The 25,108-nt window shown below is 55.2% G+C and overlaps 1 protein-coding gene across 2 annotated transcripts in view; it reads left to right on the top strand.

The window, feature by feature from the left end:
• The window catches only part of TSPAN16 (tetraspanin 16), a 271,648-nt gene that overhangs the window by 104,538 nt on the left and 142,002 nt on the right, over positions 1–25,108 (top strand). For both annotated transcript variants that reach the window (XM_069652885.1, XM_069652884.1), the window contains exon 3: positions 2,187–2,393. In XM_069652885.1, coding sequence (XP_069508986.1) covers positions 2,187–2,393 — 207 coding nt within the window. The remainder of the gene's footprint in view (positions 1–2,186; positions 2,394–25,108) is intronic.

The raw sequence follows: 25,108 nt of genomic DNA, 5'->3' as shown, positions 1-25,108 counted from the left end.
ATACTGCCCTGCCAAGAGTACTTGCCTTATCTCATCTGTTTTGCTATGCCATGCTATGCCATAGTGTGCAATGCCTAGCAATATTGCCTGGTCTAGAGTACTTGCCGCCTCTAGTCTACCTTGTTATGCCATGCTATGCCATAGTGTGCAATACCTAGCAATATTGCCCTGTCTAGAGTACTTGCCTCCTCTCGTCTGTCTTGCTATGCCATGCTATGCCATAGTGTGCAATACCTACCAATATTGCCCCGTCTAGAGTACTTGCCTCCACTCGTCTACCTTGTTATGCCATGCTATGCCATAGTGTGCAATACCTAGCAATAATGCCCCGTCTTGAGTACTTGCCTCCTCTCATCTGTCTTGCTATGCCATGCTATGCCATAGTGTGCAATACCTAGCAATAGTGCCCTGTCTAGAGTACTTGCCTCCTCTTGTCTGTTTTGCTATGACATGCTATGCCATAGTGTGCAATACCTTTCCATGCTGTGTTCGCTCAGTGATGTGATGTTTGATCTACTGTTACTTTGCATTCATATCCCTAGCAATATTGCCCAGTCCAAAGTACTTGCCTCCTCTTGTCTATGCCATAGTGTGCAATACCTAGCAATATTGCCATGTCTAGAGTACTTGCCTCCTCTCGTCTACCTTCCTATGCCATGCCATGCCATAGTGTGCAATGCCTAGCAATATTGCCCAGTCTATAGTACTTGCCTCCTCTCGTCTACCTTGTTATGCCATGCTATGCCATAGTGTGCAATACCTAGCAATATTGCCCTGTCTAGAGTACTTGCCTCCTCTTGTCTACCTTGCTATGCCATGCTATGCCATAGTGTGCAATACCTAGCAATATTGCCCTGTCTAGAGTACTTGCCTCCTCTCGTCTGTCTTGCTATGCCATGCTATGCCATAGTGTGCAATACCTACCAATATTGCCCCGTCTAGAGTACTTGCCTCCTCTCGTCTACCTTGTTATGCCATGCTATGCCATATTGTGCAATACCTAGCAATAATGCCCCGTCTTGAGTACTTGCCTCCTCTCATCTGTCTTGCTATGCCATGCTATGCCATAGTGTGCAATACCTAGCAATATTGCCCTGTCTAGAGTACTTGCCTCCTCTCGTCTGTTTTGCTATGACATGCTATGCCATAGTGTGCAATACCTTTCCATGCTGTGTTCGCTCAGTAATGTGATGTTTGATCTACTGTTACTTTGCATTCATATCCCTAGCAATATTGCCCAGTCCAAAGTACTTGCCTCCTCTTGTCTATGCCATAGTGTGCAATACCTAGCAATATTGCCCAGTCTATAGTACTTGCCTCCTCTCGTCTACCTTGTTATGCCATGCTATGCCATAGTGTGCAATACCTAGCAATATTGCCCTGTCTAGAGTACTTGCCTCCTCTTGTCTACCTTGCTATGCCATGCTATGCCATAGTGTGCAATACCTTACCATGCTGTCTTCGCTCAGTAATTCAATGTTCATGACATCATATGAAGCCTGCCACATCCAGCCACCTTAATCTGTGACTAACAATGCACTCTCAACCTTGTAGCATAACAGGCCCCAGCAAGTCTCTACACTTATCCCCGCCTCATGCCACTCAGCCCTAGGGGTAGAAGGCCCCAAACACCCCACACCCCCATCTTCCCGTGAGCTTCCCACTCCACATAAAAGCCTAACCATGCTTACTCCTACCCGGTCAACGTGATTCCTACAGACTCCTTCCAACATCAAGCAGCCCACCCCACCCTACTGGACAACACAGGCACCCCCATGTATATCTCAAAAGGTAGCCACAGTGTTCCTCTGATCTGCCTCACATCACCCCTTTAGCAGAAGCCCCTTGCTATTAACCTGCTATGCCTCCAAGCCAGGGGAGTTGCTAGGTCTGGAAAAGACCCGGGGCTAAGCTGATGTCGGTACTGTTGGGACTGGGGGCTAGCTAGTCTTTTGGCTGTAGCTCCTGAGATTCTATCCGGGGCTACAACCAAAAGATCAGGGGCTATAGCCCCCTTAGCCCCCCCCTAGCAACGCCCCTGCTCCAAGCACCCCAGCCCCTGACTCTCACACCGTACCTTAAGCCAGGAGGATATGCAGGCGTCAGAGGTTGGGGTGCTATACAGAACGAACGTAACAGGGCTCCCTATGGTACCAGCAAGTAACCAGTCTCCTTTGATCCCACAGGTGGGCGGCATCGCAGTGCTGGGCATCGGAATATGGGTGAAAGTGGACGGAGGGTCCTTCGTGAAGATCCTGGGGGTGGCCGCCCCCCAGCTGGTGCAGCTGATGAACGTGGGCTACCTGTGCATCGCCATAGGGTGCTTCCTGCTGGTCATGGGCTTCCTGGGCTGCTGTGGCGCCATGAAGGAGAGCAGGTGCCTGCTCATGACGGTGGGTATAGGGCCGCTGCTGCCAGGGGGGGGCGGTGTGGGCAGGGCGCAGGGCAAAGAGGACATTCACAGACAGGGACAGGAGCGGAGGCTAGGAAGAGACCGAGGTGCCAGGCTCTGAATGAAGGAGGCAGGCCCTGAAACTGTGGCACATGCCATGAGACTGGGGTTCAGATCCTGTGAGAAGAAGGCAGACCCTGCCACTGGGTGTCAGACCCTGGGACTAGGCTCAGAAGTAGAGGTAACCAAGCCTGAGACTGGGGGATCAGACCCTGAAAGTAGGGCCATGCCACAAGACTGGGGTTCAGATCCTGTGAGAAGAAGGGAGACCCTGTCACTGGGTTTCAGACCCCAGGACTAGGCTCAGAAGTAGAGATAACCAAGCCTGAGACTGGGGGATGAGACCCTGAAACTGTGGCACATGCCACGAGACTGGGGTTCCGATCCTGTGAGAAGGAGGCAGACCCTGCCACTGGGTGTCAGACCCCAGGACTAGGCTCAGAAGTAGAGATAACCAAGCCTGAGACTGGGGGATGAGACCCTGAAACTGTGGCACATGACACGGGACTGGAGTTCAGATCCTGTGAGAAGAAGGCAGATCCTGCCACTGGGTGTCAGGCCCCAGGACTAGGCTCAGAAGTAGAGATAACCAAGCCTGAGACTGGGGGATCAGACCCTGAAACTGTGGGACATGCCACGAGACTGGGGTTCAGATCCTGTGAGAAGAAGGTAGACCCTGCCACTGGGTGTCAGACCCTGGGACTAGGCTCAGAAGTAGAGATAACTAAGCCTGAGACTGGGGGATCAGACCCTGAAACTGTGGGACATGCCACGAGACTGGGCTTCAGATCCTGTGAGAAGAAGGCAGACCCTGCCACTGGGTTTCAGACCCTAGGACTAGGCTCAGGAGTAGAAATAATCAAGCCTGAGACTGGAGGATCAGACCCTGAAACTGTGGGACATGCCACGAGACTGGGGTTCAGATCATGTGAGAAGAAGGCAGACCGTCCCACTGGGTGTCAGACCCTGGGACTAGGCATAGAAGTAGAGATAACCAAGCCTGAGACTGGGGGGGATCAGACCCTGAAACTGTGGCACGTGCCACGAGACGGGTTCAGATCCTGTGAGAAGAAGGCAGACCCTGCCACTGGGTGTCAGACCTTGGGACTAGGCTCAGAAGTAGAGATAACTAAGCCTGAGACTGGGGGATCAGACCCTGAAACTGTGGGACATGCCACGAGACTGGGCTTCAGATCCTGTGAGAAGAAGGCAGACCCTGCCACTGGGTTTCAGACCCTAGGACTAGGCTCAGGAGTAGAAATAATCAAGCCTGAGACTGGAGGATCAGACCCTGAAACTGTGGGACATGCCACGAGACTGGGGTTCAGATCATGTGAGAAGAAGGCAGACCGTCCCACTGGGTGTCAGACCCTGGGACTAGGCATAGAAGTAGAGATAACCAAGCCTGAGACTGGGGGGGATCAGACCCTGAAACTGTGGCACGTGCCACGAGACGGGTTCAGATCCTGTGAGAAGAAGGCAGACCCTGCCACTGGGTGTCAGACCTTGGGACTAGGCTCAGAAGTAGAGATGACCATGCCTGAGACTGGGGGATCAGACCCTGAAACTGTGGCACATGCCACGAGACTGGTGTTCAGATCCTGTGAGAAGAAGGGAGACCCTGCCACTGGGTGTCAGACCCTGGGACTAGGCTCAGAAGTAGAGATAACCAAGCCTGAGACTGGGGGATCAGACCCTGAAAGTAGGGGCATGCCACGAGACGGGTTCAGATCCTGTGAGAAGAAGGCAGACCCTGCCACTGGGTGTCAGACCCTGGGACTAGGATCAGAAGTAGAGATAACCATGCGTGAGACTGGGGGATCAGACCCTGAAACTGTGGCACATGCCACGAGACTGGGGTTCAGATCCTGTGAGAAGAAGGGAGACCCTGCCACTGGGTGTTAGACCCTGGGACTAGGCTCAGAAGTAGAGATAACCAAGCCTGAGACTGGGGGATGAGACCCTGAAACTGTGGCACATGGTACGAGACTGGGGTTTAGATCCTGTGAGAAGAAGGCAGACCCTAAGACTGGGGGGTGAGACCCTGAAACTGTGGGACATGCCACGAGACTGGGGTTCAGATCATGTGAGAAGAAGGCAGACCCGGCCACTGGGTGTCAGACCCTGGGACTAGGCTCAGAAGTATTGATAACCAAGCCTGAGACTGGGGGGATCAGACCCTGAAACTGTGGCACATGCCACGAGATGGGGTTCAGATCCTGTGAGAAGAAGACAGACCCTGCCACTGGGTGTCAGACCCTGGGACTACACTCAGAAGTAGAGATAAAAAACCTGAGACTGGGGGATGAGACACTGAAACTGTGGCACATGCCACGAGACTGGGGTTCAGATCCTGTGAGAAGAAGGCAGACCCTGCCACTGGGTGTCAGACCCTGGGACTAGGCTCAGAAGTAGAGATAACCAAGCCTGAGACTGGGGGGTCAGACCCTGAAACTGTGGGACATGCCACGAGTCTGGGCCTCAGATCCTGTGAGAAGAAGGCAGACCCTGCCACTGGGTGTCAGACCCTGGGACTAGGCTCAGAAGTAGAGATAACCAAGCCTGAGACTGGGGGATCAGACCGTGAAAGTAGGGCCATGCCACGAGACTGAGGTTCAGATCCTGTGAGAATAAGGGAGACCCTGCCACTGGGTGTCAGACCCTGGGACTAGGCTCAGAAGTAGAGGTAACCAAGCCTGAGACTGGGGGGTCAGACCCGGAAACTGTGGGAAATGCCTCGAGATTGGGGTTCAGATCCTGTGAGAGAAGACAGACCCTGCCACTGGGTGTCAGACCCTGGGACTAGGCTCAGAAGTAGAGATAACCAAGCCTGAGACTGGGGGGAGCAGACCCTGAAACTGTGGCACATGGCACGAGACTGGGGTTCAGATCCTGTGAGAAGAAGGCAGACCCTGAGACTGGGGGATCAGACCCTGAAACTGTGGGACATGCCACGAGTCTGGGCTTCAGATCCTGTGAGAAGAAGGCAGACCCTGCCACTGGTTCTCAGACCTTGGGACTAGGCTCAGAAGAAGAGATGACCATGCCTGAGACTGGGGGATCAGACCCTGAAACTGTGGCACATGCCACGAGACTGGTGTTCAGATCCTGTGAGAAGAAGGGAGACCCTGCCACTGGGTGTCAGACCCTGGGACTAGGCTCAGAAGTAGAGATAACCAAGCCTGAGACTGAGGGATCAGACCCTGAAAGTAGGGGCATGCCACGAGACGGGTTCAGATCCTGTGAGAAGAAGGCAGACCCTGCCACTGGGTGTCAGACCCTGGGACTAGGATCAGAAGTAGAGATAACCATGCGTGAGACTGGGGGATCAGACCCTGAAACTGTGGCACATGCCACGAGACTGGGGTTCAGATCCTGTGAGAAGAAGGGAGACCCTGCCACTGGGTGTTAGACCCTGGGACTAGGCTCAGAAGTAGAGATAACCAAGCCTGAGACTGGGGGATGAGACCCTGAAACTGTGGCACATGGTACGAGACTGGGGTTTAGATCCTGTGAGAAGAAGGCAGACCCTAAGACTGGGGGGTGAGACCCTGAAACTGTGGGACATGCCACGAGACTGGGGTTCAGATCATGTGAGAAGAAGGCAGACCCGGCCACTGGGTGTCAGACCCTGGGACTACACTCAGAAGTAGAGATAAAAAACCTGAGACTGGGGGATGAGACACTGAAACTGTGGCACATGCCACGAGACTGGGGTTCAGATCCTGTGAGAAGAAGGCAGACCCTGCCACTGGGTGTCAGACCCTGGGACTAGGCTCAGAAGTAGAGATAACCAAGCCTGAGACTGGGGGGTCAGACCCTGAAACTGTGGGACATGCCACGAGTCTGGGCCTCAGATCCTGTGAGAAGAAGGCAGACCCTGCCACTGGGTGTCAGACCCTGGGACTAGGCTCAGAAGTAGAGATAACCAAGCCTGAGACTGGGGGATCAGACCGTGAAAGTAGGGCCATGCCACGAGACTGAGGTTCAGATCCTGTGAGAATAAGGGAGACCCTGCCACTGGGTGTCAGACCCTGGGACTAGGCTCAGAAGTAGTGGTAACCAAGCCTGAGACTGGGGGGTCAGACCCGGAAACTGTGGGAAATGCCTCGAGATTGGGGTTCAGATCCTGTGAGAGAAGACAGACCCTGCCACTGGGTGTCAGACCCTGGGACTAGGCTCAGAAGTAGAGATAACCAAGCCTGAGACTGGGGGGAGCAGACCCTGAAACTGTGGCACATGGCACGAGACTGGGGTTCAGATCCTGTGAGAAGAAGGCAGACCCTGAGACTGGGGGATCAGACCCTGAAACTGTGGGACATGCCACGAGTCTGGGCTTCAGATCCTGTGAGAAGAAGGCAGACCCTGCCACTGGGTTTCAGACCCTGGGACTAGGCTCAGAAGTAGAGATAACCAAGCCTGAGACTGGGGGATCAGACCATGAAACTGTGGGACATGCCACGAGACTGGGGTTCAGATCCTGTGAGAAGAAGGCAGACCCTGCCACTGGGTGTCAGACCCTGGGACTAGGCTCAGAAGTAGAGATAACCAAGCCTGAGACTGGGGGGGATCAGACCCTGAAACTGTGGGACATGCCACGAGTCCGGGCTTCAGATCTTGTGAGAAGAAGGCATACCCTGCCACTGGGTGTCACACCCTAGGAATAGGCTCAGAAGTAGAGATAACCAAGCCTGAGACTGGGGGAACAGACCCTGAAACTGTGGGACATGCCACGAGACTGGGGTTCAGATCCTGTGAGAAGAAGGCAGACCCTGCCAGTGGGTGTCAGACCCTCGGACTAGGCTCAAAAGTAGAGATAACCAAGCCTGAGACTGGGGGGGATCAGACCCTGAAACTGTGGCACATGCCACGAGACTGGGGTTCAGATCCTGTGAGAAGAAGGCAGACCCTGCCACTGGGTTTCAGACCTTGGGACTAGGCTCAGAAGTAGAGATAACCATGCCTGAGACTGGGGGGTCAGACCCTGAAACTGTGGGACATGCCACGAGACTGGGGTTCAGATCCTGTGAGAAGAAGGCAGACCCTGCCACTGGGTGTCAGACCTTGGGACTAGGCTCAGAAGAAGAGATGACCATGCCTGAGACTGGGGGATCAGACCCTGAAACTGTGGCACATGCCACGAGACTGGGGTTCAGATCCTGTGAGAAGAAGGGAGACCCTGCCACTGGGTGTCAGACCCTGGGACTAGGCTCAGAAGTAGAGATAACCAAGCCTGAGACTGGGGGATCAGACCCTGAAAGTATGGGCATGCCACGAGACGGGTTCAGATCCTGTGAGAAGAAGGCAGACCCTGCCACTGGGTGTCAGACCCTGGGACTAGGCTCAGAAGTAGAGATAACCAAGCCTGAGACTGGGGGATGAGACCCTGAAACTGTGGCACATGCCACGAGACTGGGTTCAGATCCTGTGAGAAGAAGGCAGACCCTGAGACTGGGGGATCAGACCCTGAAACTGTGGTACATGCCACGAGACTGGGGTTCAGATCCTGTGGGAAGAAGGCAGACCCTGCCACTGGGTGTCAGACCCTCGGACTAGGCTCAGAAGTAGAGATAACCAAGCCTGAGACTGGGGGGGATCAGACCCTGAAACTGTGGGACATGCCACGAGTCTGGGCTTCAGATCCTGTGAGAAGAAGGCAGACCCTGCCACTGGGTGTCAGACCTTGGGACTAGGCTCAGAAGTAGAGATAACCAAGCCTGAGACTGGGGGATCAGACCCTGAAACTGTGGGGCATGCCACGAGACTGGGGTTCAGATCCTGTGAGAAGAAGGCAGACCCTGCCACTGGGTGTCAGACCTTGGGACTAGGCTCAGAAGTAGAGATAACCATGCCTGAGACTGGGGGATCAGACCCTGAAACTGTGGGACATGCCACGAGACTGGGGTTCAGATCCTGTGAGAAGAAGGCAGACCCTCCCACTGGGTGTCAGACCCTGGGACTAGGCTCAGAAGTAGAGATAACCAAGCCTGAGACTGGGGGATCAGACCCTGAAACTGTGGGACATGCCACGAGTCCGGCTTCAGATCTTGTGAGAAGAAGGCATACCCTGCCACTGGGTGTCACACCCTCGGACTAGGCTCAGAAGTAGAGATAACCAAGCCTGAGACTGGGGGGGCTCAGACCCTGAAACTGTGGCACATGCCACGAGACTGGGGTTCAGATCCTGTGAGAAGAAGGCAGACCCTGCCACTGGGTGTCAGACCTTGGGACTAGGCTCAGAAGTAGAGATAACCATGCTTGAGACTGGGGGATCAGACCCTGAAACTGTGGGACATGCCACGAGTCTGGGGTCAGATCATGTGAGAAGAAGGCAGACCCTGCCACTGGGTGTCAGACCCTGGGACTAGGCTCAGAAGTAGAGATAACCAAGCCTGAGACTGGGGATGAGACGCTGAAACTGTGGCACATGCCACGAGACTGGGGTTCAGATCATGTGAGAAGAAGGCAGACTCTGCCACTGGGTGTCAGACCCTGGGACTAGGCTCAGAAGTAGAGATAACCAAGCCTGAGACTGGGGGATCAGACCCTGAAACTGTGGCACATGCCACGAGACTGGGGTTCAGATCCTGTGAGAATAAGGGAGACCCTGCCACTGGGTGTCAGACCCTGGGACTAGGCTCAGAAGTAGTGGTAACCAAGCCTGAGACTGGGGGGTCAGACCCGGAAACTGTGGGAAATGCCTCGAGATTGGGGTTCAGATCCTGTGAGAGAAGACAGACCCTGCCACTGGGTGTCAGACCCTGGGACTAGGCTCAGAAGTAGAGATAACCAAGCCTGAGACTGGGGGGAGCAGACCCTGAAACTGTGGCACATGGCACGAGACTGGGGTTCAGATCCTGTGAGAAGAAGGCAGACCCTGAGACTGGGGGATCAGACCCTGAAACTGTGGGACATGCCACGAGTCTGGGCTTCAGATCCTGTGAGAAGAAGGCAGACCCTGCCACTGGGTTTCAGACCCTGGGACTAGGCTCAGAAGTAGAGATAACCAAGCCTGAGACTGGGGGATCAGACCATGAAACTGTGGGACATGCCACGAGACTGGGGTTCAGATCCTGTGAGAAGAAGGCAGACCCTGCCACTGGGTGTCAGACCCTGGGACTAGGCTCAGAAGTAGAGATAACCAAGCCTGAGACTGGGGGGGATCAGACCCTGAAACTGTGGGACATGCCACGAGTCCGGGCTTCAGATCTTGTGAGAAGAAGGCATACCCTGCCACTGGGTGTCACACCCTAGGAATAGGCTCAGAAGTAGAGATAACCAAGCCTGAGACTGGGGGAACAGACCCTGAAACTGTGGGACATGCCACGAGACTGGGGTTCAGATCCTGTGAGAAGAAGGCAGACCCTGCCAGTGGGTGTCAGACCCTCGGACTAGGCTCAAAAGTAGAGATAACCAAGCCTGAGACTGGGGGGGATCAGACCCTGAAACTGTGGCACATGCCACGAGACTGGGGTTCAGATCCTGTGAGAAGAAGGCAGACCCTGCCACTGGGTTTCAGACCTTGGGACTAGGCTCAGAAGTAGAGATAACCATGCCTGAGACTGGGGGGTCAGACCCTGAAACTGTGGGACATGCCACGAGACTGGGGTTCAGATCCTGTGAGAAGAAGGCAGACCCTGCCACTGGGTGTCAGACCTTGGGACTAGGCTCAGAAGAAGAGATGACCATGCCTGAGACTGGGGGATCAGACCCTGAAACTGTGGCACATGCCACGAGACTGGGGTTCAGATCCTGTGAGAAGAAGGGAGACCCTGCCACTGGGTGTCAGACCCTGGGACTAGGCTCAGAAGTAGAGATAACCAAGCCTGAGACTGGGGGATCAGACCCTGAAAGTATGGGCATGCCACGAGACGGGTTCAGATCCTGTGAGAAGAAGGCAGACCCTGCCACTGGGTGTCAGACCCTGGGACTAGGCTCAGAAGTAGAGATAACCAAGCCTGAGACTGGGGGATGAGACCCTGAAACTGTGGCACATGCCACGAGACTGGGTTCAGATCCTGTGAGAAGAAGGCAGACCCTGAGACTGGGGGATCAGACCCTGAAACTGTGGTACATGCCACGAGACTGGGGTTCAGATCCTGTGGGAAGAAGGCAGACCCTGCCACTGGGTGTCAGACCCTCGGACTAGGCTCAGAAGTAGAGATAACCAAGCCTGAGACTGGGGGGGATCAGACCCTGAAACTGTGGGACATGCCACGAGTCTGGGCTTCAGATCCTGTGAGAAGAAGGCAGACCCTGCCACTGGGTGTCAGACCTTGGGACTAGGCTCAGAAGTAGAGATAACCAAGCCTGAGACTGGGGGATCAGACCCTGAAACTGTGGGGCATGCCACGAGACTGGGGTTCAGATCCTGTGAGAAGAAGGCAGACCCTGCCACTGGGTGTCAGACCTTGGGACTAGGCTCAGAAGTAGAGATAACCATGCCTGAGACTGGGGGATCAGACCCTGAAACTGTGGGACATGCCACGAGACTGGGGTTCAGATCCTGTGAGAAGAAGGCAGACCCTCCCACTGGGTGTCAGACCCTGGGACTAGGCTCAGAAGTAGAGATAACCAAGCCTGAGACTGGGGGATCAGACCCTGAAACTGTGGGACATGCCACGAGTCCGGCTTCAGATCTTGTGAGAAGAAGGCATACCCTGCCACTGGGTGTCACACCCTCGGACTAGGCTCAGAAGTAGAGATAACCAAGCCTGAGACTGGGGGGGCTCAGACCCTGAAACTGTGGCACATGCCACGAGACTGGGGTTCAGATCCTGTGAGAAGAAGGCAGACCCTGCCACTGGGTGTCAGACCTTGGGACTAGGCTCAGAAGTAGAGATAACCATGCTTGAGACTGGGGGATCAGACCCTGAAACTGTGGGACATGCCACGAGTCTGGGGTCAGATCATGTGAGAAGAAGGCAGACCCTGCCACTGGGTGTCAGACCCTGGGACTAGGCTCAGAAGTAGAGATAACCAAGCCTGAGACTGGGGATGAGACGCTGAAACTGTGGCACATGCCACGAGACTGGGGTTCAGATCATGTGAGAAGAAGGCAGACTCTGCCACTGGGTGTCAGACCCTGGGACTAGGCTCAGAAGTAGAGATAACCAAGCCTGAGACTGGGGGATCAGACCCTGAAACTGTGGCACATGCCACGAGACTGGGGTTCAGATCCTGTGAGAAGAAGGCAGACCCTGAGACTGGGGGATGAGACCCTGAAACTGTGGGACATGCCACGAGACTGGGGTTCAGATCATGTGAGAAGAAGGCAGACCCTGCCACTGGGTGTCAGACCCTGGGACTAGGCTCAGAAGTAGAGATAACCAAGCCTGAGACTGGGGGGATCAGACCCTGAAACTGTGGCACATGCCACGAGACTGGGGTTTAGATCCTGTGGGAAGAAGGCAGACCCTGCCACTGGGTGTCAGACCCTACGACTAGGCTCAGAAGTAGAAATAACCAAGCCTGAGACTGGGGGATCAGACCCTGAAAGTAGGGCCAAGCCACGAGACTGGGGTTCAGATCATGTGAGAAGAAGGCAGACCCTGCCGCTTGGTGTCAGACCCTGGGAATAGGCTCAGAAGTAGAGATATTCAAACCTGAGACTGGGGGGTCAGACCCTGAAACTGTGGGACATGCCACGAGTCTGGGCTTCAGATCCTGTGAGAAGAAGGCAGACTCTGCCACTGGGTGTCAGACCCTGGGACTAGGCTCAGAAGTAGAGATAACCAAGCCTGAGACTGGGGGATCAGACCCTGAAACTGTGGGACATGCCACAAGACTGGGGTTCAGATCCTGTGAGAAGAAGGCAGACCCTGCCACTGGATGTCAGACCTTGGGACTAGGGTCAGAACAAGAGATAACTATGCCTGAGACTGAGGGATCAGACCCTGAAACTGTGGCACATGCCACGAGACTGGGGTTCAGATCCTGTGAGAAGAAGGGAGACCCTGCCACTGGGTGTCAGACCCTGGGACTAGGCTCAGAAGTAGAGATAACCAAGCCTGAGACTGGGGGATCAGACCCTGAAAATAGGGGCATGCCACGAGACGGGTTCAGATCCTGTGAGAAGAAGGCAGACCCTGCCACTGGGTGTCAGACCCTGGGACTAGGCTCAGAAGTAGAGATAACCATGCCTGAGACTGGGGGATCAGACCCTGAAACTGTGGCACATGCCACGAGACTGGGGTTCAGATCCTGTGAGAAGAAGGGACACCCTGCCACTGGGTGTCAGACCCTGGGACTAGGCTCAGAAGTAGAGATAACCAAGCCTGAGACTGGGAGATGAGACCCTGAAACTGTGGCACATGGCACGAGACTGGGGTTCAGATCCTGTGAGAAGAAGGCAGACCCTGAGACTGGGAATGAGACCCTGAAACTGTGGGACATGCCACGAGACTGGGGTTCAGATCATGTGAGAAGAAGGCAGACCCTGCCACTGGGTGTCAGACCCTGGGACTAGGCTCAGAAGTAGAGATAACCAAGCCTGAGACTGGGGGGATCAGACCCTGAAACTGTGGCACATGCCACGAGACTGGGGTTCAGATCCTGTGAGAAGAAGACAGACCCTGCCACCGGGTGTCAGACCCTGGGACTACGCTCAGAAGTAGAGATAAAAAAACCTGAAACTGTGGGATGAGACCCTGAAACTGTGGCACATGCCACGAGTCTGGGATCAGATCCTGTGAGAAGAAAGCAGACCCTGCCACTGGGTGTCAGACCCTGGGACTAGGCTCAGAAATAGAGATAACCAAGCCTGAGACTGAGGGATGAGACCCTAAAACTGTGGCACATGCCACGAGACTGGGGTTCAGTTCATGTGAGAAGAAGGCAGACCCTGCCACTGGGTGTCAGACCCTGGGACTAGGCTCAGAAGTAGAGATAACCAAGCCTGAGAATGGGGGATCAGACCCTGAAACTGTGGCACATGCCACGAGACTAGGGTTCAGATCCTGTGAGAAGAAGGGAGACCCTGCCACTGGGTGTCACACCCTGGGAATAGGCTCAGAAGTAGAGATAACCAAGCCTGAGACTGGGGGATCAGACCCTGAAACTGTGGCACATGCCACGAGACTGAGGTTCAGATCCTGTGAGAAGAAGGGAGACTCTGCCACTGGGTGTCAGACCCTGGGACTAGGCTCAGAAGTAGAGATAACCAAGCCGGAGACTGGGGGATGAGACCCTGAAACAGTGGCACATGCCACGAGACTGGGGTTCAGATCCTGTGAGAAGAAGGCAGATCCTGAGACTGGGGGATGAGACCCTGAAACTGTGGGACATGCCACTAGACTGGGGTTCAGATCATGCGAGAAGAAGGCAGACCCTGCCACTGGGTGTCAGACCCTGGGACTAGGCTCAGAAGTAGAGATAACCAAGCCTGAGACTGGGGGGATCAGACCCTGAAACTGTGGCACATGCCACGAGACTGGGGTTCAGATCCTGTGAGAAGAAGCCAGACCCTGCCACTGGGTGTCAGACCCTGGGACTAGGCTCAGAAGTAGAGATAACCAAACCTGAGACTAGGGGATGAGACCCTGAAACTGTGGCACATGCCACGAGACTGGGGTTCAGATCCTGTGAGAAGAAGGCAGACCCTGCCAATGGGTGTCAGACCCTGGGACTAGGCTCAGAAGTAGAGATAACCAAGCCTGAGACCGGAGGCTCAGACCCTGAAACTGTGGGACATGCCACGAGTCTGGGCTTCAGATCCTGTGAGAAGAAGGCAGACCCTGCCACTGGGTGTCAGACCCTGGGACTAGGCTCAGAAGTATAAATAACCAAGCCTGAGACTGGGGGGTCAGACCCTGAAACTGTGGGACATGCCACGAGTCTGGGCTTCAGATCCTGTGAGAAGAAGGCAGACCCTGCCACTGGGTGTCAGACCCTGGGACTAGGCTCAGAAGTAGAGATAACCAAGCCTGAGACTGGGGGGATCAGACCCTGAAACTGTGGCACATGCCACGAGTCTGGGGTCAGATCCTGTGAGAAGAAGGCAGACCCTGCCACTGGGTGTCAGACCCTGGGACTACGCTCAGAAGTAGAGATAACCAAGCCTGAGACTGGGGGATGAGACCCTGAAAATGTGGCACATGCCACGAGTCTGGGGTCAGATCCTGTGAGAAGAAGGCAGGCCCTGCCACTGGGTGTCAGACCCTGGGACTACGCTCAGAAGTAGAGATATTCAAGCCTGAGACTGGGGGGTCAGACCCTGAAACTGTGGTACATGCCACGAATCTGGGCTTCAGATCCTGTGAGAAGAAGGCAGAACCTGCCACTGGGTGTCAGACCCTGGGACTAGGCTCAGAAGTAGAGATAACCAAGCCTGAGACTGGGGGATCGGACCCTGAAAGTAGGGCCATGCCACGAGACTGGGGTTCAGATCCTGTGAGAAGAAGGCAGACCCTGCCACTGGGTGTCAGACCCTGGGACTGGGCTCAGAAGTAGCGATAACCAAGCCTGAGACTGGGGGGTCAGACCCGGAAACTGTGGGACATGCCACAATACTTCGGTTCAGATCCTGTGAGAAGAAGGCAGACCCTGCCACTGGGAGTCAGACCCTGGGACTAGGCTCAGAAGTAGAGATAACCAAGCCTGAGACTGGGGGGGATCAGACCCTGAAACTGTGGCACATGTCACGAGACTGGGGTCAGATCCTGTGAGAAGAAGGCAGACCCTGCCATTGGGTGTCAGACCCTGGGACTAGGCTCAGAATTAGAGATAACCAAGCCTGAGACTGGGGGGATCAGACCCTGAAACTGTGGCACATGCCACGAGACTGGGGTCAGATCCTGTGAGAAGAAGGCAGACCCTGCCACTGGGTGTCAGACCCTGGGACTAGGCTCAGAAGTAGAGATAACCAAGCCTGAGAATTGGGGATCAGACCCTGAAACTGTAGCACATGCCACGAGACTGGGGTTCAGATCCTGTGAGAAGAAGGCAGACCTTGCCACTGGATGTCCGACCCTGGGACTAGGCTCAGAAGTAGAGATAACCAAGCCTGAGATTGGGGGATCAGACCCTGAAACTGTGGGACATGCCACGAGACTGGGGTTCAGATCCTGTGAGAAGAGGGGAGACCCTGCCACTGGGTGTCAGACCCTGAAACTGTGGGACATGCCACGAGACTGGGGTTCAGATCCTGTGAGAAGAAGGCCGACCCTGCCACTGGGTGTCAGACCCTGAAACTGTGGGACATGCCACAAGACTGGGGTTTAGATCCTGTGAGAAGAAGGCAGACCATGCCACTGGGTGTCAGACCCTGAAACTGTGGGACATGCCACGAGACTGGGGTTCAGATCCTGTGAGAAGAAGGGAGACCCTGTCACTGGGTGTCAGACCCTGAAACTGTGGGACATGCCACGAGACGGGGGTTTAGATCCTGTGAGAAGAAGGCAGACCCTGCCACTGGGTGTCAGACCCTCGGACTAGGCTCAGAAGTAGAGATAACCAAGCCGGAGACTGGGGGATCAGACCCTGAAAGTAGGGGCATGCCACGAGACGGGTTCAGATCCTGTGAGAAGAAGGCAGACCCTGCCACTGGGTGTCAGACCTTGGGACTAGGCTCAGAAGAAGAGATAACCATGCCTGAGACTGGGGGATCAGACCCTGAAACTGTGGCACATGCCACGAGACTGGGGTTCAGATCCTGTGAGAAGAAGGGAGACCCTGCCACTGAGTGTCAGACCCTGGGACTAGGCTCAGAAGTAGATATAACCAAGCCTGAGACGGGGGGGATCAGACCCTGAAAGTAGGGGCATGCCACGAGACGGGTTCAGATCCTGTGAGAAGAAGGCAGACCCTGCCACTAGGTGTCAGACCCTGGGACTAGGCTCAGAAGTAGAGATAACCATGCCTGAGACAGGGGGATCAGACCCTGAAACTGTGGCACATGCCATGAGACTGGGGTTCAGATCCTGGGAAAAGAAGGGAGACCCTGCCACTGGGTGTCAGACCCTGGGACTAGGCTCAGAAGTAGAGATAACCAAGCCTGAGACTGGGGGATCAGACCCTGAAACTGTGGCACATGCCACGAGACTGGGGTTCAGATCCTGTGAGAAGAAGGCAGACCCTGCCACTGGGTGTCAGACCCTGGGACTAGGCTCAGAAGTAGAGATAACCAAGCCTGAGAATTGGGGATCAGACCCTGAAACTGTGGGACATGCCACGAGTCTGGGCTTCAGATCCTGTGAGAAGAAGGCAGACCCTGCCACTGGGTGTCAGACCCTGGGACTAGGCTCAGAAGTATAAATAACCAAGCCTGAGACTGGGGGGATCAGACCCTGAAACTGTGGCACATGCCACGAGTCTGGGGTCAGATCCTGTGAGAAGAAGGCAGACCCTGCCACTGGGTGTCAGACCCTGGGACTAGGCTCAGAAGTAGAGATAACCAAGCCTGAGACTGGGGGATGAGACCCTGAAACTGTGGCACATGCCACGAGACTGGGGTTCAGATCATGTGAGAAGAAGGCAGGCCCTGCCACTGGTGTCAGACCCTGGGACTAGGCTCAGAAGTAGAGATATTCAAGCCTGAGACTGGGGGGTCAGACCCTGAAACTGTGGTACATGCCACGAATCTGGGCTTCAGATCCTGTGAGAAGAAGGCAGACCCTGCCACTGGGTGTCAGACCCTGGGACTAGGCTCAGAAGTAGAGATAACCAAGCCTGAGACTGGGGGATCGGACCCTGAAAGTAGGGCCATGCCACGAGACTGGGGTTCAGATCCTGTGAGAAGAAGGCAGACCCTGCCACTGGGTGTCAGACCCTGGGACTAGGCTCAGAAGTAGCGATAACCAAGCCTGAGACTGGGGGGTCAGACCCGGAAACTGTGGGACATGCCACAATACTTGGGTTCAGATCCTGTGAGAAGAAGGCAGACCCTGCCACTGGGAGTCAGACCCTGGGACTAGGCTCAGAAGTAGAGATAACCAAGCCTGAGACTGGGGGGATCAGACCCTGAAACTGTGGCACATGTCACGAGACTGGGGTCAGATCCTGTGAGAAGAAGGCAGACCCTGCCATTGGGTGTCAGACCCTGGGACTAGGCTCAGAAGTAGAGATAACCAAGCCTGAGACTGGGGGGATCAGACCCTGAAACTGTGGCACATGCCACGAGACTAGGGTCAGATCCTGTGAGAAGAAGGCAGACCCTGCCACTGGGTGGCAGACCCTGGGACTAGGCTCAGAAGTAGAGATAACCAAGCCTGAGAATTGGGGATCAGACCCTGAAACTGTAGCACATGCCACGAGACTGGGGTTCAGATCCTGTGAGAAGAAGGCAGACCTTGCCACTGGATGTCCGACCCTGGGACTAGGCTCAGAAGTAGAGATAACCAAGCCTGAGATTGGGGGATCAGACCCTGAAACTGTGGGACATGCCACGAGACTGGGGTTCAGATCCTGTGAGAAGAGGGGAGACCCTGCCACTGGGTGTCAGACCCTGAAACTGTGGGACATGCCACGAGACTGGGGTTCAGATCCTGTGAGAAGAAGGCCGACCCTGCCACTGGGTGTCAGACCCTGAAACTGTGGGACATGCCACGAGACTGGGGTTCAGATCCTGTGAGAAGAAGGGAGACCCTGTCACTGGGTGTCAGACCCTGAAACTGTGGGACATGCCACGAGACTGGGGTTTAGATCCTGTGAGAAGAAGGCAGACCCTGCCACTGGGTGTCAGACCCTCGGACTAGGCTCAGAAGTAGAGATAACCAAGCCGGAGACTGGGGGATCAGACCCTGAAAGTAGGGGCATGCCACGAGACGGGTTCAGATCCTGTGAGAAGAAGGCAGACCCTGCCACTGGGTGTCAGACCTTGGGACTAGGCTCAGAAGAAGAGATAACCATGCCTGAGACTGGGGGATCAGACCCTGAAACTGTGGCACACGCCACGAGACTGGGGTTCAGATCCTGTGAGAAGAAGGGAGACCCTGCCACTGAGTGTCAGACCCTGGGACTAGGCTCAGAAGTAGAGATAACCAAGCCTGAGACTGGGGGATCAGACCCTGAAAGTAGGGGCATGCCACGAGACGGGTTCAGATCCTGTGAGAAGAAGGCAGACCCTGCCACTGGGTGTCAGACCCTGGGACTAGGCTCAGAAGTCGAGATAACCATGCCTGAGACTGGGGGATCAGACCCTGAAACTGTGGCACATGCCATGAGACTGGGGTTCAGATCCTGGGAAAAGAAGAGAGACCCTGCCACTGGGTGTCAGACCCTGGGACTAGGCTCAGAAGTAGAGATAACCAAGCCTGAGAATTGGGGATCAGACCCTGAAACTGTAGCACATGCCACGAGACTGGGGTTCAGATCCTGTGAGAAGAAGGCAGACCTTGCCACTGGATGTCCGACCCTGGGACTAGGCTCAGAAGTAGAGATAACCAAGCCTGAGACTGGGGGATCAGACCCTGAAACTGTGGGACATGCCACGAGACTGGGGTTCAGATCCTGTGAGAAGAGGGGAGACCCTGCCACTCGGTGTCAGACCCTGAAACTGTGGGACATGCCACAAGACTGGGGTTTAGATCCTGTGAGAAGAAGGCAGACCCTGTCACTGGGTGTCAGACCCTGAAACTGTGGGACATGCCACGAGACTGGGGTTTAGATCCTTCGAGAAGAAGGCAGACCCTGCCACTGGGTGTCAGACCCTCGGACTAGGCTCAGAAGTAGAGATAACCAAGCCGGAGACTGGGGGATCAGACCCTGAAAGTAGGGGCATGCCACGAGACGGGTTCAGATCCTGTGAGAAGAAGGCAGACCCTGCCACTGGGTGTCAGACCTTGGGACTAGGCTCAGAAGTAGAGATAACCAAGCCTGAGACTGGGGGATCAGACCCTGAAAGTAGGGGCATGCCATGAGACGGGTTCAGATCCTGTGAGAAGAAGGCAGACCCTGCCACTGGGTGTCAGACCCTGGGACTAGGCTCAGAAGTAGAGATAACCATGCCTGAGACTGGGGGATCAGACCCTGAAACTGTGGCACATGCCATGAGACTGGGGTTCAGACCCTGGGAAAAGAAGGGAGACCCTGCCACTGGGTGTCAGACCCTGGGACTAGGCTCAGAAGTAGAGATAACCAAGCCTGAGACTGGGGGATCAGACCCTGAAACTGTGGCACATGCCACGAGACTGGGGTTCAGATCCTGTGAGAAGAAGGCAGACCCTGCCACTGGGTGTCAGACCCTGGGACTAGGCTCAGAAGTAGAGATAACCAAGCCTGAGAATTGGGGATCAGACCCTGAAACTGTAGCACACGCCACGAGACTGGGGTTCAGATCCTGTGAGAAGAAGGCAGACCTTGCCACTGGATGTCCGACCCTGGGACTAGGCTCAGAAGTAGAGATAACCAAGCCTGAGACTGGGGGATCAGACCCTGAAACTGTGGGACATGCCACGAGACTGGGGTTCAGATCCTGTGAGAAGAAGGGAGACCCTGCCACTGAGTGTCAGACCCTGGGACTAGGCTCAGAAGTAGAGATAACCAAGCCAGAGACTTTGGGATCAGACCCTGAAAGTAGGGGCATGCCACGAGACGGGTTCAGATCCTGTGAGAAGAAGGCAGACCCTGCCACTGGGTGTCAGACCCTGAAACTGTGGGACATGCCACGAGACTGGGGTTTAGATCCTGTGAGAAGAAGGCAGACCCTGCCACTGGGTGTCAGACCCTCGGACTAGGCTCAGAAGTAGAGATAACCAAGCCTGAGACTGGGGGATCAGACCCTGAAACTGTGGCACATGCCACGAGACTGGGGTTCAGATCCTGTGAGAAGAAGGCAGACCCTGCCACTGGGTGTCAGACCCTGGGACTAGGCTCAGAAGTAGAGATAACCAAGCCTGAGAATTGGGGATCAGACCCTGAAACTGTAGCACATGCCACGAGACTGGGGTTCAGATCCTGTGAGAAGAAGGCAGACCTTGCCACTGGATGTCCGACCCTGGGACTAGGCTCAGAAGTAGAGATAACCAAGCCTGAGACTGGGGGATCAGACCCTGAAACTGTGGGACATGCCACGAGACTGGGGTTCAGATCCTGTGAGAAGAGGGGAGACCCTGCCACTCGGTGTCAGACCCTGAAACTGTGGGACATGCCACAAGACTGGGGTTTAGATCCTGTGAGAAGAAGGCAGACCCTGTCACTGGGTGTCAGACCCTGAAACTGTGGGACATGCCACGAGACTGGGGTTTAGATCCTTCGAGAAGAAGGCAGACCCTGCCACTGGGTGTCAGACCCTCGGACTAGGCTCAGAAGTAGAGATAACCAAGCCGGAGACTGGGGGATCAGACCCTGAAAGTAGGGGCATGCCACGAGACGGGTTCAGATCCTGTGAGAAGAAGGCAGACCCTGCCACTGGGTGTCAGACCTTGGGACTAGGCTCAGAAGTAGAGATAACCAAGCCTGAGACTGGGGGATCAGACCCTGAAAGTAGGGGCATGCCATGAGACGGGTTCAGATCCTGTGAGAAGAAGGCAGACCCTGCCACTGGGTGTCAGACCCTGGGACTAGGCTCAGAAGTAGAGATAACCATGCCTGAGACTGGGGGATCAGACCCTGAAACTGTGGCACATGCCATGAGACTGGGGTTCAGACCCTGGGAAAAGAAGGGAGACCCTGCCACTGGGTGTCAGACCCTGGGACTAGGCTCAGAAGTAGAGATAACCAAGCCTGAGACTGGGGGATCAGACCCTGAAACTGTGGCACATGCCACGAGACTGGGGTTCAGATCCTGTGAGAAGAAGGCAGACCCTGCCACTGGGTGTCAGACCCTGGGACTAGGCTCAGAAGTAGAGATAACCAAGCCTGAGAATTGGGGATCAGACCCTGAAACTGTAGCACACGCCACGAGACTGGGGTTCAGATCCTGTGAGAAGAAGGCAGACCTTGCCACTGGATGTCCGACCCTGGGACTAGGCTCAGAAGTAGAGATAACCAAGCCTGAGACTGGGGGATCAGACCCTGAAACTGTGGGACATGCCACGAGACTGGGGTTCAGATCCTGTGAGAAGAAGGGAGACCCTGCCACTGAGTGTCAGACCCTGGGACTAGGCTCAGAAGTAGAGATAACCAAGCCAGAGACTTTGGGATCAGACCCTGAAAGTAGGGGCATGCCACGAGACGGGTTCAGATCCTGTGAGAAGAAGGCAGACCCTGCCACTGGGTGTCAGACCCTGGGACTAGGCGCAGAAGTAGAGATAACCATGCCTGAGACTGGGGGGATCAGACCCTGAAACTGTGGCACATGCCACGAGACTGGGGTTCAGATCCTGTGAGAAGAAGGCAGACCCTGCCACTGGGTGTCAGACCCTGAAACTGTGGGACATGCCACAAGACTGGGGTTTAGATCCTGTGAGAAGAAGGCAGACCCTGCCACTGGATGTCAGACCCTCGGACTAGGCTCAGAAGTAGAGATAACCAAGCCGGAGACTGGGGGATCAGACCCTGAAAGTAGGGGCATGCCACGAGACGGGTTCAGATCCTGTGAGAAGAAGGCAGACCCTGCCACTGGGTGTCAGACCCTGAAACTGTGGGACATGCCACGAGACTGGGGTTTAGATCCTGTGAGAAGAAGGGAGGCCCTGTCACTGGGTGTCAGACCCTGAAACTGTGGGACATGCCACTAGACTGGGGTTTAGATCCTGTGAGAAGAAGGCAGACCCTGCCACTGGGTGTCAGACCCTCGGACTAGGCTCAGAAGTAGAGATAACCAAGCCGGAGACTGGGGGATCAGACCCTGAAAGTAGGGGCATGCCACGAGACGGGTTCAGATCCTGTGAGAAGAAGGCAGACCCTGCCACTGGGTGTCAGACCTTGGGACTAGGCTCAGAAGAAGAGATAACCATGCCTGAGACTGGGGGATCAGACCCGGAAACTGTGGCACATGCCACGAGACTGGGGTTCAGATCCTGTGAGAAGAAGGGAGACCCTGCCACTGAGTGTCAGACCCTGGGACTAGGCTCAGAAGTAGAGATAACCAAGCCTGAGACTGGGGGATCAGACCCTGAAAGTAGGGGCATGCCACGAGACGGGTTCAGATCCTGTGAGAAGAAGGCAGACCCTGCCACTGGGTGTCAGACCCTGGGACTAGGCTCAGAAGTAGAGATAACCACGCCTGAGACTGGGGGATCAGACCCTGAAACTGTGGCACATGCCATGAGACTGGGGTTCAGATCCTGGGAAAAGAAGGGAGACCCTGCCACTGGGTGTCAGACCCTGGGACTAGGCTCAGAAGTAGAGATAACCAAGCCTGAGACTGGGGGATCAGACCCTGAAACTGTGGCACATGCCACGAGACTGGGGTTCAGATCCTGTGAGAAGAAGGGAGACCCTGCCACTGGGTATCAGACCCTGGGACTAGGCTCAGAAGTAGAGATAACCAAGCCTGAGACTGGGGGATCAGACCCTGAAACTGTGGCACATGCCACGAGACTGGGGTTCAGATCCTGTGAGAAGAAGGCAGACCCTGCCACTGGGTGTCAGACCCTCGGACTAGGATCAGAAGTAGAGATAACCAAGCCGGAGACTGGGGGATCAGACCCTGAAAGTAGGGGCATGCCACGAGACGGGTTCAGATACTGTGAGAAGAAGGCAGACCCTGCCACTGGGTGTCAGACCTTGGGACTAGGCTCAGAAGAAGAGATAACCATGCCTGAGACTGGGGGATCAGACCCTGAAACTGTGGCACATGCCACGAGACTGGGGTTCAGATCCTGTGAGAAGAAGGGAGACCCTGCCACTGAGTGTCAGACCCTGGGACTAGGCTCAGAAGTAGAGATAACCAAGCCTGAGACTGGGGGATCAGACCCTGAAACTGTGGGACATGCCACGAGACTGGGGTTCAGATCCTGTGAGAAGAGGGGAGACCCTGCCACTGGGTGTCAGACCCTGAAACTGTGGGACATGCCACAAGACTGGGGTTTAGATCCTGTGAGAAGAAGGCAGACCCTGCCACTGGGTGTCAGACCCTGAAACTGTGGGACATGCCACGAGACTGGGGTTTAGATCCTGTGAGAAGAAGGGAGACCCTGTCACTGGGTGTCAGACCCTGAAACTGTGGGACATGCCACGAGACTGGGGTTTAGATCCTGTGAGAAGAAGGCAGACCCTGCCACTGGGTGTCAGACCTTGGGACTAGGCTCAGAAGAAGAGATAACCATGCCTGAGACTGGGGGATCAGACCCGGAAACTGTGGCACATGCCACGAGTCTGGGGTCAGATCCTGTGAGAAGAAAGCAGACCCTGCCACTGGGTGTCAGACCCTGGGACTAGGCTCAGAAATAGAGATAACCAAGCCTGTGACTGAGGGATGAGACCCTGAAACTGTGGCACATGCCACGAGACTGGGGTTCAGTTCATGTGAGAAGAAGGCAGACCCTGCCACTGGGTGTCAGACCCTGGGACTAGGCTCAGAAGTAGAGATAACCAAGCCTGAGAATGGGGGATCAGACCCTGAAACTGTGGCACATGCCACGAGACTAGGGTTCAGATCCTGTGAGAAGAAGGGAGACCCTGCCACTGGGTGTCACACCCTGGGAATAGGCTCAGAAGTAGAGATAACCAAGCCTGAGACTGGGGGATCAGACCATGAAACTGTGGCACATGCCACGAGACTGAGGTTCAGATCCTGTGAGAAGAAGGGAGACTCTGCCACTGGGTGTCAGACCCTGGGACTAGGCTCAGAAGTAGAGATAACCAAGCCGGAGACTGGGGGATGAGACCCTGAAACTGTGGCACATGCCACGAGACTGGGGTTCAGATCCTGTGAGAAGAAGGCAGACCCTGAGACTGGGGGATGAGACCCTGAAACTGTGGGACATGCCACGAGACTGGGGTTCAGATCATGCGAGAAGAAGGCAGACCCTGCCACTGGGTGTCAGACCCTGGGACTAGGCTCAGAAGTAGAGATAACCAAGCCTGAGACTGGGGGGATCAGACCCTGAAACTGTGGCACATGCCACGAGACTGGGGTTCAGATCCTGTGAGAAGAAGCCAGACCCTGCCACTGGGTGTCAGACCCTGGGACTAGGCTCAGAAGTAGAGATAACCAAACCTGAGACTAGGGGATGAGACCCTGAAACTGTGGCACATGCCACGAGACTGGGGTTCAGATCCTGTGAGAAGAAGGCAGACCCTGCCAATGGGTGTCAGACCCTGGGACTAGGCTCAGAAGTAGAGATAACCAAGCCTGAGACTGGGGGCTCAGACCCTGAAACTGTGGGACATGCCACGAGTCTGGGCTTCAGATCCTGTGAGAAGAAGGCAGACCCTGCCACTGGGTGTCAGACCCTGGGACTAGGCTCAGAAGTATAAATAACCAAGCCTGAGACTGGGGGGTCAGACCCTGAAACTGTGGGACATGCCACGAGTCTGGGCTTCAGATCCTGTGAGAAGAAGGCAGACCCTGCCACTGGGTGTCAGACCCTGGGACTAGGCTCAGAAGTAGAGATAACCGAGCCTGAGACTGGGGGGATCAGACCCTGAAACTGTGGCACATGCCACGAGACTGGGGTTCAGATCATGTGAGAAGAAGGCAGGCCCTGCCACTGGTGTCAGACCCTGGGACTAGGCTCAGAAGTAGAGATATTCAAGCCTGAGACTGGAGGGTCAGACCCTGAAACTGTGGTACATGCCACGAATCTGGGCTTCAGATCCTGTATGAAGAAG

Source organism: Ambystoma mexicanum, chromosome 3q, assembly GCF_040938575.1.
Source record: "Ambystoma mexicanum isolate Mex_15411 chromosome 3q, UKY_AmexF1_1, whole genome shotgun sequence".
Lineage (NCBI taxonomy): Eukaryota > Metazoa > Chordata > Amphibia > Caudata > Ambystomatidae > Ambystoma > Ambystoma mexicanum.
The sequence above is the reverse complement of the archived record's forward strand: the minus strand, read 5'-3'. Positions and strand labels throughout refer to the sequence as shown.